The 18,700-nt window shown below is 45.3% G+C and overlaps 2 protein-coding genes and 1 pseudogene across 6 annotated transcripts in view; 1 reads left to right on the forward strand and 2 right to left on the reverse strand.

Moving 5' to 3' along the window:
• The first annotated feature begins 353 nt into the window (after nucleotides 1-353).
• LOC105554415 (protein mago nashi homolog 2-like) lies at nucleotides 354-1,076 on the forward strand. Its single transcript, XM_012000874.1, has 2 exons — nucleotides 354-632; nucleotides 924-1,076. Exons 1-2 carry the CDS (start codon nucleotides 354-356, stop codon nucleotides 1,074-1,076), a joined length of 432 nt encoding a protein of 143 aa, XP_011856264.1.
• Nucleotides 1,077-9,653: 8,577 nt separating this feature from the next.
• LOC105554416 lies at nucleotides 9,654-11,812 on the reverse strand (annotated as a pseudogene).
• A 4,630-nt stretch (nucleotides 11,813-16,442) lies between these two features.
• ACTN1 (actinin, alpha 1) overlaps nucleotides 16,443-18,700 on the reverse strand; it is a 114,954-nt gene continuing 112,696 nt past the window's right edge. For 4 of the 5 annotated variants that reach the window (XM_012000879.1, XM_012000878.1, XM_012000877.1 and 1 more), the window contains one exon: nucleotides 16,443-17,328. In XM_012000879.1, the coding sequence (XP_011856269.1) occupies nucleotides 17,170-17,328 (159 nt within the window). In that variant the 3' untranslated portion in view covers nucleotides 16,443-17,169. Of the gene's footprint in view, nucleotides 17,458-18,700 lie in introns of all 5 variants that reach the window. The other variant, XM_012000876.1, reaches the window with a different exon arrangement.

An 18,700-nucleotide genomic window follows, 5' to 3' on the forward strand; every position in this document is an offset into this window, starting at 1 on the left:
TTCTCAAAGGTGGTCCATGAACTTGTTTCCGTTACTGGACCCCACCCAGAATGTCCTAGGGACAAATTCCCAGTTGTCTTTGCTCCTCTTAGAAATAATCAGAATCTCTAGTGACAGAGTCCTACATGCTGCCTCTTTACCAATCTCCCTAAACAATTCTTGGGCATAGCAAATTTGGAGAACCACTGGTGAAGTGGATAAAACATTGCTTCTGGGGATGAGAGAAACATAGTTTCAAGTCCCAGCTCTGTCACTCACTGGAGATTTCAGGCCGTGGCCTCCTGGTTTTGTTTGTTTTTTAAGACAGGGTCTCTTGGTTGTCTGGGTTTTCAGCGGGCTTCCCGGGGACAAAAATGGCTATGGCTAGTGATTTATACCTGCGCTACTACGTAGAACACAAGGGCAAGTTTGGGCACGAGCTTCTGGAGTCTGAATTTCAGCCAGATGGAAAGCTTAGATATGCCAACAACAACTACAAAAATGATGTCATGATCAGAAAAGAGGTTTATATGCACAAGAGTTTAATGGAAGAACTGAAGAGAATTATTGATGACAGTGAAATCACAAAAGAAGACGATGCTTTGTGGCCTCCCCCTGACAGGGCTGGCCAACATGAGCTTGGAGATAAGCGCATATCTTTTTTTTTTTTTTTTTTTTTTTGAGACAGAGTCTTGCCCTGGCTGAAGCGCAATGGCACACTGCATCCTCAGCCTCCTGGGTTCAAGTGATTCTCCTGCCTCAGCCGCCCGAGTAGCTGGGATTACAGGCACACACCACAGCACCCGACTAATTTTGTATTTTTAGTAGAGATGGGGTTTCTCCATGTTGGCCAGGCTGGTCTCAAACTCCTGACCTCATGATCCACCCGCCTCGGCCTCCCAAAGTGCTGGGATTACAGGCGTGAGCCACCATGCCTGGTCCACATATCTTTTGCCACATCAAAAATAGGTTCTCTTATTGACATAAATCAGTCAAAGGATCCTGAAGGCCTTCGAGTATTTTACCATTTGGTACAAGACTTGAAATGTTTAGTTTTCAGTCTCACTGGATTACACTTCAAGATTAAACCAATTTAAATTGTACGTTTTTCAAGCTGTTTGTATATTTAATTAAGGGATGGGAGGGGTTATTTGTCATTTATAATATTGGTTTTTTAATAAATGTAAAGCAAACAAAAAAATTGTATGTAAACTGAAAATAAGAAAATACATTAGCAGGCTTAATGGTTATCCTTACTTCAGTCTATGTGGGTTGGACAGTTCCCACATACTTTAAATTCTGTAAATAAAAGCCACCTTTTGTTAAAAATTCGCTCAAATAAAACATACCAAATCCTGAAAAAAAAAAAACAAAACCAGACAGGGTCTCTCTCTGTGACCCAGGCAGGAGTACAGTGGTGTGATCATAGCTCACTGCAGCCTCGACCTCCTGGGCTCAAGGGATCTCCCCTTCCAGCCTTCCAAGTAGCAGCTGGGACTACAGACACGTGCCACCATGCCTGGCCACTTTTTGTGTTTTTTTTGTGGAGACAGGGTCTCACTATGTTGCCCAGGCTGGTCTTGAACTCCCAGCCTCAAGCAGTCTGCCCACCTCAGCCTCCCAAAGTGCTAGGATTACAGGCATTAGCCACATAGCTTGGCCTTGTTTTTTTCAGTTGAGATAATAATGGTATGTGTGATGACTAAAGGCATGTCAATCATTTCAGATTTAGGCCAATGCAAAGTAAGTGCTCAGCAAATGTTAGGTATTGTTTTTCTCCTGCTAAATGCACCCTGTTGCTTCTGCTGTCCCTTTGTGGCACAGATCCAAGCCCCGTCAGCACTCCAGGAATACCCCAGCGGTATTCCCACTAGGAGCAGTCTGTGGAGCCCTAGGAGGAAGCAGCGGGAAGGGTTTGATTTTGCTTCTGACATGCTTTAAGGGCACACTTGGCCACTGGAGGGCAGCATCCACTCGCTCGTTTTTAGGAAGGACGTTCTAAAAAAGGATTTTCCAGCTGCAGAGGTGCAGAAATGGAAGGAAGCCTTCATGGGGGCTTACTGGACACTGGGTTAGTTGTCTTATCCTAGTGGTTCATTTTATGCATCCTATTCCAGGCAGCCCTTAGTAAACAGATATAGCCTATCACAGAATATACAAAATAGGTTCTATAATTTTTTCTTTTCTTTTCTTTTTTTTTTTTTTTTTGAGACAGAGTGCTGCTCTGTTGCCCAGGCTGGAGTTCAATGGTGCAATCTCGGCTCACTACACCCTCTGCCTCCTGGCTTCAAGCAGTTCTCCTGCCTCAGCCTCCTGAGTAGCTGGGACTACAGGCGCATGCAACCACGCCCAGCTAATTTTTAGTAGAGGTGGGGTTTCACCATACTGGTCAGCCTGGTCTCGAACTCCTGACCTCAGGCAACCGACCTGCTTCAGTCTCCCGAAGTGCTGATATTACAGGCATGAGCCACTGCACCCAGCCTAAGTTCTACAAAATATTAGTACAACCTATAAAATATAACCTATATAACCTATAGAGAGATGCTTTCCTTAAAGAACTGTTTTCTCATTGTCTTGAATCATAAAATGAGAATTTTGTTTCTAAACCTGGGGTCTCCTACAGGCACCGAGGTCTCCACAGGTGACCCCTGCTGTGCCACGTGCCTGCATGCCTGGACCCCCACTCCTGCAGGCATACAGGAGCTTCCTATTCTCCTGCCCGGTTGTGGGGGCTGCCCATGAAGAACAGGGGGGCAGCTGAAGGAGAGGTGGCAAGCCCTTCCCAAGCCCTTGGTGCCGCCTCCTTACAGCAGCAGGAATGGTTTCTCCACCTGTGGGTCTAAGTGTTCCAGTGCTGTCTGAGGACCTGGTGTGGGGCTCCTTCCCAGCCCATCTCAAGGGTCTAGAGCGAGACTTCCAGGTGAAGTCGCTGTCCCCAAGTAGGTCCCAGAGAGTGGGCTGGGTCCTAGTTTGGGACACCCCAAAGCATTCACTAGATGAGGGTTCTAGCACCAGTGGTTTACGTGGGAGGTGGAGGGGATGGAAATGAGGAAGAGGCTCAGGGAAGAGGGGCTGCCAGTGAGGCTGTGCTATGAGCTCAGCACCGCATGGTCATCTGCACTGAATCGTGGGAGAAAGAAGCGCCGAGAAACAGCCTAAAACGCGTGCCTCAGAATCATCCCATCCAAGTGGTGAGGGAGCTGAGGGCCTCAGACACCCACTCTGAGGGCTGAGGGCTGCTCTTGGTGGCTGCTTCCTCAGTAACCTGCTCCATCCACAGAGCGGTCTTCTGCAGTTCTGGGAGGAAAGCCCCAGGCACACAGATGCAGGTACACAGAGATAGAAGTTTGCTGGAGCAAACTGAAGGGTGGGATGGGCACGGGCAGAGTGGTGACAGCTGCCGCTAGAGGCTGCCTTCACCTCTGACTCAGGTGCCGGCTGCCCACTGTCCCAACAGCGCTTCTCCTGGATCTGGGCTGGGAGCCCACTCCTCCCCATGCTCATGGATGTCTGTGCTGCCTATTGACCAGCATCTGCCTCTGGAGAAGCCCATGCCCTATATGAGTTTTGGGGGCAGGCAGAATGGGTTTCTGTTGCTTGTGATAAGGATCCCTGACACGCATTCTGAATTCAGGTGGCCTGCGTGGGGCTGCACTGTCCACCCTAGGGTAAGCACGACCCAAGTTAGGCCTCAAACAGTAAGTGTAGAAAGTAAAAAGTTTGTTGCAGGAAGTCAGGGACCCCGAACGGAGGGACCAGCTGAAGCCATGGCAGAAGAATATAAATAGTGAAGATTTCATGGACATTTATTAGTTCCCCAAATTAATACTTTCATAATTTCTTATGTCTGTCTTTACTGCAATCTCTGAATAAAAATTGTGAAGATTTCATGGACACTTATCACTTTCTCAATCAATACCCTTGTGATTTCCTATGCCTGTCTTTACTTTAATCTCTTAATCCCATCATCTTTGTAAACTGAGAAGGATGTATGTCGCCTCAGGACCCTGTGATGATTGCGTTTTAACTGCAGAAATTGTTTGTAGAGCATGTGTGCTTGAACAATATGAAATCTGGGCACCTTGAAAAAAAAGAACAGGATAACAGCAATGTTCAAGGGATAACAAGCGAGATAACCTTAAACTCTGACTGCCAGTGAGCTGGATGGAACAGAGCCATATTTCTCCTCTTTCAAAAGCAAATAGGAGAAATATCGCTGAATTATTTTTCTCAGCAAGGAACATCCTGAGAAAGAGAATGTGCCCCTGAGGGTAGGCCTCTAAAGTGGCCACTTTAGGGATGGCTGTCTTTTACGGTCGAAGACAAAGGAATGAAATAAGTCCCAGTCTCCTGTAGCGCTCCCAGGCTTATTAGGACGAGGAAATTCCCACCTAATAAATTTTGGTCAGACCAGTTGTCTGCTCTCAAGCCCTGTCTCCTGATAAGATGTTATCAATGACAATGCGTGCCCGAAACTTCATTAGCAATTTTAATTTCACCCCGTCCTGTGGTCCTGTGATCTCGCCCTGCCTCCATTTGCTTTGTAATATTTTATTACCTTGTGAAACATGTGATCTCTGTGACCCAAACCCTATTTGTGCACTCCCTCCCCTTTTGAAAATCGCTAATAAAAACTTGCTGGTTTTACGGCTCAGGGGGCATCATGGAACCTGCCGACATGTGATGTCTCCCTTGGACACCCAGCTTTAAAATTTTCCTCTTTTGTACTCTTTCCCTTTATTTCTCAGACCAGCCGATGCTTAGGGAAATAGAAAAGAACCCATGTTGACTATCGGGGGTGGGTTCCCCTGATAAAATTTTCCTCTTCAAAGCTTCCCTTCTTGTTAAAGAATAAGTTGTAAGTGTTAGAAATAATAGTTTCTTTTAAAGACTAACTTCCTTCAAGCCTCCTTGCTTTGTGCTATTAACTCTTTACTAAGCCCTATCCTATGTAGCTGTTAGATACATAGGAATAAGTACATTCTATGTCCTTACACTTTAACGAAAATACTTGTGCTAGACATGCTCACAAACACGTAGTACATTCTATGTTCTTGTACTTTAACCAAGATAATTGTGCTGGACGTGCTCACAGGCATGCCCCAGCTTGCAGCCTATGTACCTTCCCTATTAGGCATAAGCAACTTCCTCTTTTCCTTTGTTCTCCCTTGCCTTCACCTGTTTAGAAAAGTTTTAAATTATTAGCCAGTCAGGTTTTAGTTTAGATTGTGAGGTCTGGCTCCAGCCAATGGAGACAGGGCACAGTAGCAGGGACAAGCTATGTAAAGGATAAAAATTGTTTCCCTCCTTTGTTCAGGTGTGTTTTCACCATTGTTCCATCTTCAAGGAGCACCCTTTCTGCAGAAAGTAAAATTGCCTTGCTGAGAAAACTTTTTGTCTGAATGCTAATTTTTCCTTGTGGTGCTGAGGAACAAGCATTCTATTTCTGAATAAACATTTTACATATAACAATAAGCAAAACCTAGTGTCCTGGCTGGGGCCACCAAGTTGCCTGCCTCCAGCTGGGGCTGCTCCTTTTTCAAGAGTGTCTCTCTGCCAGACTTGCAATCACAAGGTGGGAAAACTGGAGCTGCTGGAAGTCATTTTGCCACCTCAGAGAGAGACGCTTTTGAGAATAGGGTCCAGCCAGAGAATCCAGGCCCTGCTGGCATTTCAGTCTCTGCCTCAGCCACCTGGAAAGTCAGCATTACCTCTGGACATTTTGGTTATTTGAGCCAGTAACTTATCCTTTTTTTTTTCCAAGACAGAGTCTTACTCTGCTGTTGCCCAGGCTGGAGTGCAGTGGTGGGATCTCAGCTCACTGCAACCTCCACCTCCTGGGCTCAATCAATTCTTGTGCCTCAGCCTCCCCGAGTAGCTGGGACTACAGGCATGTGCCAACATGCCCAGCTAATTTTTTGTATTTTAGTAGAGATGGGGTTTCGCCATATTGCGCAGGCTGGTCTCAAACTCGTGAGCTCAGGCAATTCACCCACCTTGGCTTCCCAAAGTGCTGGGATTACAGGCATGAGCCATCACACCCGGCTTATCCTTCTGTCTTTACCAGCTTAGATTGAGTTTTATGTTTCCTGCACCCAGAAGGGTCCTAACCACTATACAATCTAATGGTTACTGTCACCCACAAATGACACTGGGTTGGGTACATTGATGACTTACTACATTTATTATCTCATGCTGATTGTACATAAAACCAAATTATTCCCACCTCCATCTCTCTCTCTCCTCCTGACCATCATGGCCCCAAACTTTGCTGTCCTGTACAGAGCACTGGGATACGAGTCAGGAGACCTGGGTTCTCACCTTAGCTCTGCCTCAGCGCGTGTGACTTATGGCAAGGCAACCCATGCTCCCAGGCCTTGGTTTTCTCCTACAATAAATGGGAAGGTTGGACTCCATGACATCAAAGGTGTTTCCAACACTAACATTCTATGGACATTCTTCTCCTTCTTCAACTGCATTTAGCCAGTCACTGAGGACCACAGAAGTTCCTTTGGAAATCTCTAACCCATTCCTTCTGCATTCCCCACTTCCATTACCTATATAATAAAAATGGGTTTCTCTCTTTCTTTTTTAAATGCTGCTTTCACCATGGAGTGCAAATTTGGAACTAAAAAGACTTCTGCAGTGAGTACAGCCCAGGAAGCCTCCTCTCTCCCTCACCACCAGAAGATGCTGGAAGAGTAAGCAGAGATCTCCATTCATTCTGATCCTTGAAGTCCCAAATGAGCCTCAACCACTTGATCTTACCAAACCACTCAGTGTTAGCAGTCGTGTCCTGCCCATCTCTCACAGTCCTTATAACATTTGCTTTGAGTAGGACTTGGGTTACAAATCCAATCCCAAATCCACCTGCACTAACTCAAATTAGAGAAGGGAAATAAATGCACCTGTAATTCCAGCTATTCAGGAGGCTGAGCCAGGAAGATCGCTTGAGCCCAGGAGGTCAAGGATGCAGTGAGCTATGATTGCACCACTGCACTTCAGCCTGGGTGACAGAGTGAGATCCCATCTCTTAAAAAAAAAAAAAAAGAAAAAATTAAGTCTTGCTTAAAAAAAGAAAGAAAGAAAAGGAAAATGTGTCATGAGGGACCAGGATACAATTCATGTCACTCACCCATGGGCTCGGGCTGACACGTGGCAGGGTCTCTTCTCCACTGTGGAGCATTGTTTCATTCTTCTCTCATCAGAGACCAGCTTTCTGTGCTTCACAGCTACATTGGCAGAAAACGTAGGCACCACCAGCTTCTGAGCTCCCAAGTTATCTGTCCAGCCCAAGATTGAAGTAACTCTTTTCAGCTGCTTCACCACGCTGTTGACTCACATTTCGAGTCTTCTTGGCCTCTTTTCCATGTGATCCCACCATATCTTCCCACCTTGGAGACAGGTTTTGGTGTTTTAGACCCAATTTCAGGGTTTTATGTTTATTACTATGAAATGTAGCCTTGTAAGATTACATCATGACTGCCTATTAAGGTCTTTTTGAACCCCAAATCTCCCATTTACCTTATTGGCTTCATAATGGCCAATCCCATAAAACCCAATCCCATGGGTTTGATGAGTCCAAGTCATTAAGAAAAATGACTGACTGGGAATAATCACTGGTCCTCACAGCATGCAGAAATGTCCCTGCAAGTTGTCAGATGCATAAGCCAGCACATTCTGGCATGTTCGTTTCCACAGCCACTTAGTCCTCTAGTGGGACTCTCCATCCACTCCCCTTTCCCCATCATTCCCACCAGGATTAGAGGAGATGCTGCTTGTCTGAATTTCAGCAAGGACAGAGACATCTTTATATTGCTCTTCTGTAAAGCCCAGTATCCAGCCCCAAAAGAAGAGCTGATCAAGCAGAGCCTCTTCTACCTGGAACTAGGCTGGGCCCAGGGATCCCTGTATCTTTTTTTTTTTTTTTGGTAGGGGACAGAATCTCACTCTGTTGCCCAGGCTGGAGTGCAGTGGCACGGTCTTGGCTCACTGCAACCTCTGCCTCCTGGGTTCAAGCGATTCTCCTGCCTTAACCTCCCAAGTAGCTAGGATTACAGCTAGGATTACAGGTATCTGCCACCACGCCCGGCTAATTTTTTGTATTTTTAGTAGAGATGGGATTTCACCATGTTGGCTAGGCTGGTCTTGAACTCCTGACCTTGTGATCCACCTGCCTCAGCCTCCCAAAGCGCTGGGATTACAGGCGTGAGCCACTGTGCCCAGCCCCCCGTATCCTTTTACAAGTGTTCACAAGCCATCTTTTAAATAGCTTGTTTCCAAAAGCCAGCTTCCCCAGGTATTGGAGTTTGTAAAATTTCTCTTGCATTGTTGGTTGGAAAAGTAGGACTTAAGGAGATTTCTAGACAAGAAAGCATGATTAGAAATGGAAGATGCTAAAGAGTGCAATTAAAAAGTATATCTTAAGGTAATCTGTGATAAGAGGGGATGTTTTATATTGCCTTTGTTTTTAAGTTGACATTAAAATATATTATTATTTGATGAGATTTGTCCTTTGAAGACTTCTCTACTGATAGGCACTTCTGCAACAAATTTGCATAACTTGATATAAATATTTTGTAATTATTCCTAAAGGCCAATCAATGGGCATTTATGATGGCTCATAATAAATACACAATAGTATATATTACATAATATATGTTAATTGATGGGTTGCATTTTTTTTCTTTGAGCTTACACAATGTTTTAGAAACAGTCTACTTTTTATAAACATCAAGTTGGATATTCTTCTGTGTTGCATTTGCTAAAAAGAGTCAATAGTTAAGAATCTGTTTCTTTTATACATGTCAGATTGTGTCCATTCAGAATACACAATCCCCTGCATAAAACTAACACGTTTTGCTGACATACTTGTTAATTTGGCTCTAAAATATTTATTCTTTTTCTAATTTATAGCATTTATTTTAAAAAGATTAATCCCTTCATCCATTTCTCCAAGGCTCTTTTGTAGCTCAAAAAATTACCATAAAGATCCTCTGGTCCTCTACTACAATTACTTTAGAGTGGGGGTCAGAAAACTTTTTCTGTAATGGATCAAACAGTAAATACCGTAGGCTTTGCAAGCCATACATGCCCTGCTGCATCTACTCAACTCTGCAGCTACAGTGCAAAAACAACCTAGACAATAGTGAATGAATGGGTATGGCCATATTTGACTCATGGTTGTAGTTTGCCTACCCTGGCTTTAGTGTACCTACATTAACACTGTTCATATAAACTATCCAGTAAGATAAATAATAATTTAGTGTTTAAAAGAAAGTTATAGAACCTTTGTCTTTTAGAGTCCTTTAGGAAAAGCATCATGTATTGCTTGGAAAGTATTCTCTATTTTAAATATTAAATACAGTTTAACACACAAGAATATCCAACTTGATATTTATAAAAAGTAGACTGTTTCTAAAACATTGTATAAGCTCAAAGAGAAAAATGCAACTGCATTTAAATTTTAAATACAGTTTCATTCTTTTATTATGCTGAGATATTAATTAAGAAGGAGTAATCTGGAGTCTAGTACATAAAACATCTTTGGGTATATACATTTTGTAAATAGGAAGTGATATTACTTCTAGCATTGTAAGAACCCCAGCTCCCAAATAATAATGACTCTTGGATGATAAGCAAATACCTGTAGCATGCCTCCAATATATTGACTGTTAAAGGGCAGAAAGTTCTCCCTGGCGGTGATCACAACAATTGAAAGCTGTATTTTCATATCTAGCATAGGGATGAAATCATCCAAAATTTTTCTTTGTAGCAAGTAAGGTGGTCAGTGAAAACTCAAAACATGGATTATCAGGCAAGCTCTCTGCTTAGGTAGTTGGAGCTAAAATTTGTAGAACCATTTCAGTCATTTTCTCCACTGGGGTGCTGCAGAATTCAACTGCCGATGGAATCTTTTTTTGATTGTTAATGCCAACATTTCCCAGAAGATGAGAATTTACTGCTTTTGCCAACTTGTGATTTGTTAATGCCAGCTCTGCTGTGCTGTGGGGTTGTATGCTAGGAGAGTAAGGTTGCCCTCTTCCCTACTGCAAAGAGATTAAGAGCTCCTCCAGTAATTTCTGGGCAGCTATCATTTCCTGATGAAACTGTTGCTGTTCATTTAGGAGATCCTGTATGGAACCACGTGCATCACGTTTTTGACGCTGTGAAATTGCTTTTGAGGCGGGGCATGGTGGTTCCTGTCATCCCAGTACTTTGGGAGGCTGAAGCAGGAGGATCACTTGAGGCCAGGAGTTCAGGACCAGCCTGGCCAACATGGCAAAACCCCAATTCTACTAAAAATACAAAAATTAGCCAGGCGTGGTGATGGGTGCCTGTAATCCCAGCTACTTGGGAGGCTGAGGCACAAGAATCACTTGAACCCGGGAGGCAGAGGTTGCAGTGAGCCGAGATTGCACACTGCACTCCAGCCTGGGCAACAAAGCAAGACTCCATCTAAAAAAACAGAAAAACAAAACTGCTCTTGATGCTCTTGAGTTGGTTAACTCATCTGCCATTACTCTGCTTGCAAGGAATTTACTTCGCCATACATCACACTGTATTAACAACATACATTCTAACTGTTTGGAAAGTTGAGCTGTGTTTCAACCTAGGGCTTCATTTTCTAAAATAAGCTGATTTTTTCTCACAGGCTAGACATTCAAAGTGATACTGAAGATCATCCACAACAGAAGCCACCAGCAACTTTTTAAGCTCATGACTTACCTCCGTCTGTATACGGAGCTGGTTTCAAAGACCTTCTTTGTCCTGTAGTAACCTTCTTTCATAATTCTTGAGCTTTTCTTTTCTTTTTTTTTTTTTTTGATGGAGTCTCGCTCTGTTGCCTACGCTGGAGTGTAATGGCATGATCTCGACTCACTGCAACCTCCGCCTCCTGGGTTCAAGCGATTCTTCTGCCTCAGCCTCCCCATTAGCTGGGACTACAGGCGCATACCACCATGCCCAGCTATTTTTTGTATTTTAGTAGAGACGGAGTTTCACCATGTTGGCCAGGCTGGTCTCGAACTCCTGACCTTGTGATCCGCCCACCTTGGCCTCCCAAAGTGCTGGGGTTACAGGCGTGAGCCACCATGCCCAGTCTCTAATTAATACATTCTTTACTCTGAGAGTTCCTTATTAGGTTCTATAACTCTCTGACTGACCAAGGAATTCTCCTTTATGATATCCCAGAGACATCATAATTTTGTTGGAGCTATCATGAGTTATTGTATTTTTGTTGGAGCTATCATGAGTTATAGCAACTTTGCGACCTAATATTCTTTTTTTTTTTTTTTTTTTGAGACAGAGTTTCGCTCTTGTTGCCCAGGCTAGAGTGCAGTGGCATGATCTCGGATATCTGCAACCGCTGCCTCCCAGGTTCAAGCAATTCCCCTGCCTCAACCTCCCAAGTAGCTGGGATTACAGGTGCCCACCACCACGCCCAGCTAATTTTGTCTTTTTAGTAGAGACTGGGTTTCTCCATGTTGGTCAGGCTGGTCTCAAACTCCCAACCTCAGGTGATCCGCCCGCCTCGGCCTCACCAAAGTGCTGGGATTGCAGGTGTGAGCCACCCCACCCGGCGGGACCTAATATTCTTACAGCTTCCACTTCTACTGCTTTTCAGTGAGCATTTTCCCTGGCTGAACTCGTGGGCTCTCTGTGATGGAACTGCTTTCTTCCATGGACCCCAAAGGCTATGATGCCTTCTGGATTGGACCCCAGAGGGAACTTCAACAGATTTAGGCTCCTCAGTGTCCATTCCATCTCCTGCTCCTCAGTTTGGGGATGAAGTAAGGGTGACTTTGGTTTTTAAACTTTTAAGAGTAGTCATTTTTTTTTTCCCCTTAACTACTGAAAATGCACTCCAAGACTTCTACTGAACAACCTCTAAGATTCTTATTCTCCCCATTTCAGGGGGCTTCACTCGGCAGGCTCTTTGAATCGGTATCGCCAGGTTAACTTCTCACAGTCCTCTTCCATTCCGAAGCCGACCCACCCAGGCCCTCCAGACATCCCTTCCATTGCCTTTGGATTAAGTTTAGGATGGATCTTTCTTTTCCTCTTCCATCAAAAATAGAATCCAGATTTGGGGGATTTGACAGGCAATAGGGCCCATAGGCCATATGATACTCAACTAAGATATGATCAGATTTATAGATGCTCCATTATTTTATGAGCTATAAAATGTAACCAATTAAACCATTAACACAATGCTTTCTTTAGAATTTTATTATGTTCTTTACGTACTCATATATGTATACATTATTATATACTTATTGAAAGAGCTCAGACTTTTTTAGACATGTATCATGTACAATATGAGGAAAGCAAATTTGCTAAAACTCTCTTCTGAATCCCTTGTCAGTGTTTTTTTTTTGTTTTTTTTTAAGATGAAGTCTCACTCTATCGCCCAGGCTGGAGTATAGTGGCGCGATCTCGGCTCACTGCAATCTCTGCCTCCTGGGTTCAAGTGATTCTCCTGCCTCAGCCTCCCAAGTAGCTGGGATTATAGGCACCCGCCAACACACCCAGCTAATTTTTTGTATTTTTACAAATACAAAAAAACAGGGTTTCACTATGTGGTCAGGCTGGTCTCAAACTCCTGACCTCATGATTCGCCTGCCTCAGCCTCCCAAAGTGCTGAGATTACAGGCGTGAGCCACTGCACCCGGCTCAGAGTCTTTAAGTGCCTGTTTTTCACACACCATTGCCTGCTGTGCCATCAATAGAACTGAAAATGCAGCATTTCTTTTTCTTTTTCTCTCTCCCCTCCCTCCTTCCCTTCCTCCCTTCCTTCCTTCAGGATGATCTCGGCTCACTGCAACCTCCATCTCCCAGGTTCAAGTGATTCTCCTGCCTCAGCCACCCAAGTAGCTGGGATTACAGGCACGCACCACCACACCCAGGTAATTTTGTATTTTTAGTAGAGATGGGGTTTCACCATGTTGCCCAGGCTGGTCTTGAGCTTCTGGGCTTGAAACATCTGCCCACCTCAGCCTGCCAAAGTGCTGGGATTATAGGTGTAAGCCATTGCACCCTGGCTAGCATTTCTTAAGCCAGTACTACACCATGATCACCAGCATTTTCTTTCTGGGGACCCACTATGCAAGTGTTGATACTGGAGCTTGATCTTACCGGGAGATAAGATTAATGGAAGTTTTTGAGACAACAGACAGGACTCACATTCCTGTCTCAAATAGGCAGGCAATGACACTAAGTCATGACTGCTGTCTGGCCAACAGCAATTGTAAGACACCATTAATCCTAAAGTGAGATCGATTGTATGCTGTATCTCAATATCAGAGATGCTACAATGTGAAAATTGATGAATTGAGACAGTTCTTATGAGACTACCTTTTGGGTTATCCTAAAGGTGATACCCAATCTAGCCCATGAGCAATGGCCCCAGCTTCAGCCACTGACAGGCATCATTTTATCAGACCAGGTCAGTCTGGGCCAAGTGCGTCCTGGACATTTGGAATTGGAACTAGTCTCTTGTGTTAAGAAAATGTCAACACTAGGCACTGCGGAATTGGCCTCTGCCACCATGGGGAGGTGTGCACCCAAAGCTGGACTGCAGGGAGAGGAGGGAGGCTGACACACAGAGGGGCCAAGAAAAGCTAGAGAGAAGGCAGGACCTCAGCCTCCCAAGGGCTTTCCAGTTCTGTGGCTGGTGCCTACCTGGAGCTGGACTGCCCTCTGGCTCCTGCATCTGAGACAACAGGAAGCCTTACAATAATTTACCCTGTGTCTTTAAGCTGGCTAGTTGGCCCATGTCGCTGACAAATGTCACCACCTTTGCTGTGCTTGCTCAGGTCTCAACTGCATTTCAGATAGCAGCTTCTCCACCCCTTTTGGGGCTGTGAAAGCCATGATGATCACAAAACAACTCACAAAGCAACTTCTAGAGCTACTGCTTAGATGAGGATCCTATAAGGCAGTGTTTGAGTGTCCTGTAAAGCTCAGGTCCAGCTACTGCCCAGTTACCTATGTTCTGTCCCCCTAAGCCTGGCCTCATCTGTAGGGGGCACTGAGGGAGGGGCAGCCTGTGACCTTAGAGACCTCCAAGTGAGGTGACTTGCCCCATTCTTGGATTAAGCCCACAGCTGTCAGCCTCAGCCCTTTGCCACTAACCAGTTGAGCTAAGCAGCCCACCCATCTCCTGCTGGGCCCAGCTATTCTGGCCTTTTGGGGCTCTCAAAGCTTGGAAGCTTCCTTCTGCCCTCTCCATGGATGGCACTTTTAGGGCTCAGGAAGTCAAGTCCAGCAGCTAAGGCAGTCTCCCAAGGGCCAGTGTTGCACACTCAGGCCTTTGAACCTAGGGCAGTTTCTCCAGCAGGTCATGCCTATGCCACGGGTCACTGACATCAGGAAGGCAGCCAGCTCCCCAGGCATGAACGGTGGAGCACATACTAGCTTCCTATGGTTGCTGTAACAAATTATCACAAATGAAGTGGCTTAAAACAATACAATCATATTATCTCACAGTTCTGGAGAACAGAGACCCAAAATGGGTCTGTAGACCTGCATTCTATCTGGAGGCTCTCAGGGAGAATCTGTTTCCCTGGCTTTTCTAGCTTCTAGAGGCTCTCCACATTCATTGGTTTGTGGCCTCACATCACTCCAACCCCTGCTTCTGTTGTCACATTTCCTCTGATGCTGACACGCCTGCTCCCTGAGCACCCACCCAGATAATCCAGAACAATCTCCCCACCTCCAGATTCTTAATCACATTTGCAAAGTCTTATTTGTCATATAAATTAACAATCATGGGTTCCAGGGACTAGGACATGGACATCTTGGGGGATCATTACTCAGCCTACTACAGAGCACAGAGACTGAAGGACGGCTTCCCTTAATGGTATTTTTCCGTAATCAGGCCTTTTTCTTTAAGAATATTTTAAACAGCATAACAAAGCACAGCTGACTTTTTTCCCCCCTTTTACAGACAGGGTCTTGTTATGTTGTTCAGGCTGGACTCAAAACTCCTGGGCTCAAGCGATCCTCACCTCAGCCTCCCAAGTAGCTAGTACTACGGACATGCACCACCATGCCCTGCTACAGCAGTTTTTTTATACAACTCTAGGGACAATACCCATTGCCACTTATTACATGCCTACTGTGTGCCAGAGAGAGAAGGAAAGCAACATTATTGGCCCCATTTAAGGAGGTCACTTGCCTAAGGTAATCCAACTGGCCAGTGGCAGGCAGACTTGAGCTCACATCTGCCTCCATTGACAGGCACTGATGTTGAGGTTGTATTTCTTCCCTTGGCGCCCATAATGCAGACCCTAGTCTAAAGTCTTGTTTTTGTCGGAGAACTTTGGAGCCTTAAATTCAGAGGCGCTTCACACAGCTCATGCCACCTGCAGAAGTACCAGAGAGCCTGGCATAGGCCAAGGAACTGAAAGAGGCTTCAGCCTCTCCTCACCACATCAGGAAATTGAATCTGTTCTCTCTTCTAGTAACTTACTTCACCAAATGACTACACTTGTTGGGCACTAACCCCAGGTCCAAGGGACAAACTATGAGCTGGTCCAGTGATGGAAGAGGTGGGTAGAAGCTAGGACACACTCCTGCCACAGATTTGGTACCAGAATGGTCATTAGGGTTTTGTTAAGGAATGGACAGGCCAGAGAGAGGAGAGATGGGCCTTCATGAGGCTATCAACAAAGTCCCTACAAAAAAGTCAGAGGTAGATAAAAATGTAAGAGCTATACATCCACATAGGCAGGAAAGAGATGTAATGAGTTCATCCCACTGACGCATGAACAATTAATTGCTACCTGTCAGTTGTCAATGGGGAGAATTTCATCCACCTGATCATTTAAAGCAAGCTGGAACAGGGTACAATGAGAATTGGCCAAGGATGAAATTCAAAGGATGCCCGGGGGCAAGTGATGTAACGGGTTGCAAAACAAAGGTCAGATAAAAGGCATGGGCTAAGGGGCCCTGGTGCCAGAGCAGACGGCGTCCTATAAAGACTGTCTTTTACTCTGGAGAAACTAGAGCAGTACACACAGTATTCGGCATTCAGGGATGGGGCCTGAGATTCTGTATTTCCAATGAGCTCCCAGGTGATGCCGAACAGCTGCCATCTGTGGGTCATCTTGAATAGTAAGGGATGAGATGACTCTTAAGAGACAACTCAAGCTGTTCCCTGCAGCAAAAATAAAACGAGTGGGGGGAATGCAGATGTCACAGAGCTGTTTGATGCCGTGGAAAAAATGAAGGTGGGGCTTATCATCAAGAAGTCCTTTACGCATCCATGACTTTCTGTCCAACTCATAGGAGACTGGATAAATTACCTTTTCCTTTTTAAAATGAAGAAACTGAAGTGTAAGACGATTGAACACAGCAGGGTCAAAAACATTAGGGGTAGATACAGGTGCCCCACGCCATCCTTGACCCCACACACACTTCCAGAAAACATCAAGCAAGGAGCAGGCAAAGAGCTGTCATAGGAGTGTGGTTGTTTTAATACCATTCTTGCCAAGCAATATCAAAGTTGTCCATATTCTCCAAGTTTGTCCTATTTTTTATAGACAATATTAAAATTTTTTAAGTGTGTGCTGATAAAGAGACTAGTCACACCTCTGGGGATTTAAAAATGAGAAGCCACATAAATTCTCTTCCTTAAAAAACAGCCATTTCAAAAGATTTTCTTTAATATCATAAAATATTTTCATGGACAAGTGAGCTAGCAAACACACATGCACCAATGTGCCTTTTGACAAGAGTACCCCCTACCCCGACTCCCACACCAAAGTGGACATGAGATTGGAGAAATGAATACAGCAGATGGAACAGATAGAAGAAAAAAAAATCAGTAAAAAGGATGGAAGATAACTTTGTGCTTGGTTATTTTCCTATGTCACAACAAAACAAGACATTTCGGTGCAAATAGTTAATCTTTCCTCTTTTTTTCCATTTGGTGGAGAAAAAAATACTTTTTCTATAATAAAATATGTAGTTTTTTGGTTTTTAACGTAACTTTTTTTTTTCTTTTTTGCAGAAAATAATTTTGTAAACTGTCACTTCGCGGGCAGGGAGGCTCGATGCCACGTGGGCCCCAGCTCGCCCCGGTGGAGGCTGGGAGCTGAAACCGAACCTAGGCAGGAGATGGGCGACGGCGGAGGTGCAAGGCAGGGCACGGCGCACGGGACGAGGGCGGCCGGGCAGGGTGGATTAGAGGTCACTCTCGCCGTACAGTGCCGTGGAGAAGGACATGTAGTCCAGAGCACCTGGCACGGAGTCGGGGCCGGTGTAGGGGGCCATCCGCGCGATGCAGTACTCGGCCTGGTCAGGCGGCAGCTCGCGGCGCAGCTCGTCCACGGTAATGTAGTTCTGCGGGGAGAGAGTGGTCAGGGCGGCCGCAAAGTCCAGCAGCCGTAAAGCGGGGTGGCCCAACACAGCCGCAAAGCCCGGCTGCGTGAAGGCAGCGCGTGCCGTTTGCATTATGCCTCCCTGCTGGAACTAGAGGATGTATGGACATAAATATCCACACATGTACATACCGCATACACATGTATTTTTAAAACTGTCTCAGGTTTTCCACTTCAGTACCTACTTTTTAAGCCACTTTCCAATCTAATTCCATGTGCCAATTACACCTATAACCATCTTCTGAATCACACTAGTCTGCAATAATTGTGTGCTGGAGCAGTATCCGCAGATACTCTGGTGGAGCGTATAGGTTCCTGGGGGGACCCCACACGCACTCAGCTGAGCTCTCTGGAGGCTTTGGACAGAGAGTCTAATTTTAATGAGCCCTCCAGCAGATTAAGAACACCATCCACGTTTGGGCATCATTGCTTCCCAAATATGGTCAGGCTATCTTAAGCTCCTTTGCAGAAAGGTGGGCCTTGCCCCATCCAAGCAGCTCCAGCCTGGGTATCTGCCTTCTCCCAGGTTTTGCCCATGCTAGGTCTATTTGAAAGCTGTGTCTTTTAGGAGCTTCAAGATCCAGGAGAGCTCATTTGGGGGCTCTGACCCACAAGGTAGTCCCCCTGCACCATGCCCTACCTCTGCCAGAGCGCCCTGGGAACCAGTTTGAGGGAGGGTGGAGCTGCCACTGTCAATCCCAAAGTTGGGAGATGAGGCCTCTATCTCGGCCCCAGTTTTCCTCTTCTACAAAATTAGCAACTAAAACTAAATGGTTTGAGGATCCTTCCAGCTCCAAGGTGCTATGATGCAAATAAGGTTGTTCTTGTACTTAAATCAGACTTTTAGGGACTTCTTTGTAGGTTCAGCCTTTATTCCCTTGTAGACAGACATTTCAGAAATTATACTCCTCCCTACTGGCTTTTGCTTTTGGTAACTGAATCTTTTCCGTTTAAGATGGAGTCTCACTCTGTCACCCAAACTGGAGTGCAGTGGTGCGATCTCAGCTCACCGCAACCTCCGCCTCCCAGGTTCAAGCGATTCTCAGGTCTCAGCCTCCCGAGTAGTTGGAATGACAGGTGCATGCCACCACACTCGGCTAATTTTTTGTATTTTTAGTAGAGATGGGGTTTTGCCATGTTGGCCAGGCTGGTCTTGAACTCCTGACCTCAGGTGATCCACCCACCTCGGCCTCCCAAAGGGCTGGAATTACAGGCATGAGCCATCATGCCTGGCCTGAATCTTTTCAGTTTTGAAGGAAGGATGGCATAAGGATTTACTGTGACTTTACAGAACAGAACACAGACCCCAGGCCCACATCCCACCCCCACCATTT

This window comes from Mandrillus leucophaeus, unplaced genomic scaffold (genome assembly GCF_000951045.1).
Source record: "Mandrillus leucophaeus isolate KB7577 unplaced genomic scaffold, Mleu.le_1.0 Scaffold641, whole genome shotgun sequence".
Taxonomy (NCBI): domain Eukaryota; kingdom Metazoa; phylum Chordata; class Mammalia; order Primates; family Cercopithecidae; genus Mandrillus; species Mandrillus leucophaeus.

What these genes read in the sequence shown, in the direction of transcription:
- LOC105554415 (XM_012000874.1), top strand. Translation starts at nt 354, where the DNA reads ATGGCTATGGCTAGTGATTTATACCTGCGCTACTACGTAGAACACAAG. An exon ending in ATGAGCTTGGAGATAAGCGC is followed by an intron (nt 633 to 923) that starts ATATCTTTTTTT and finishes TGCCTGGTCCAC; the next exon opens with ATATCTTTTGCCACATCAAA.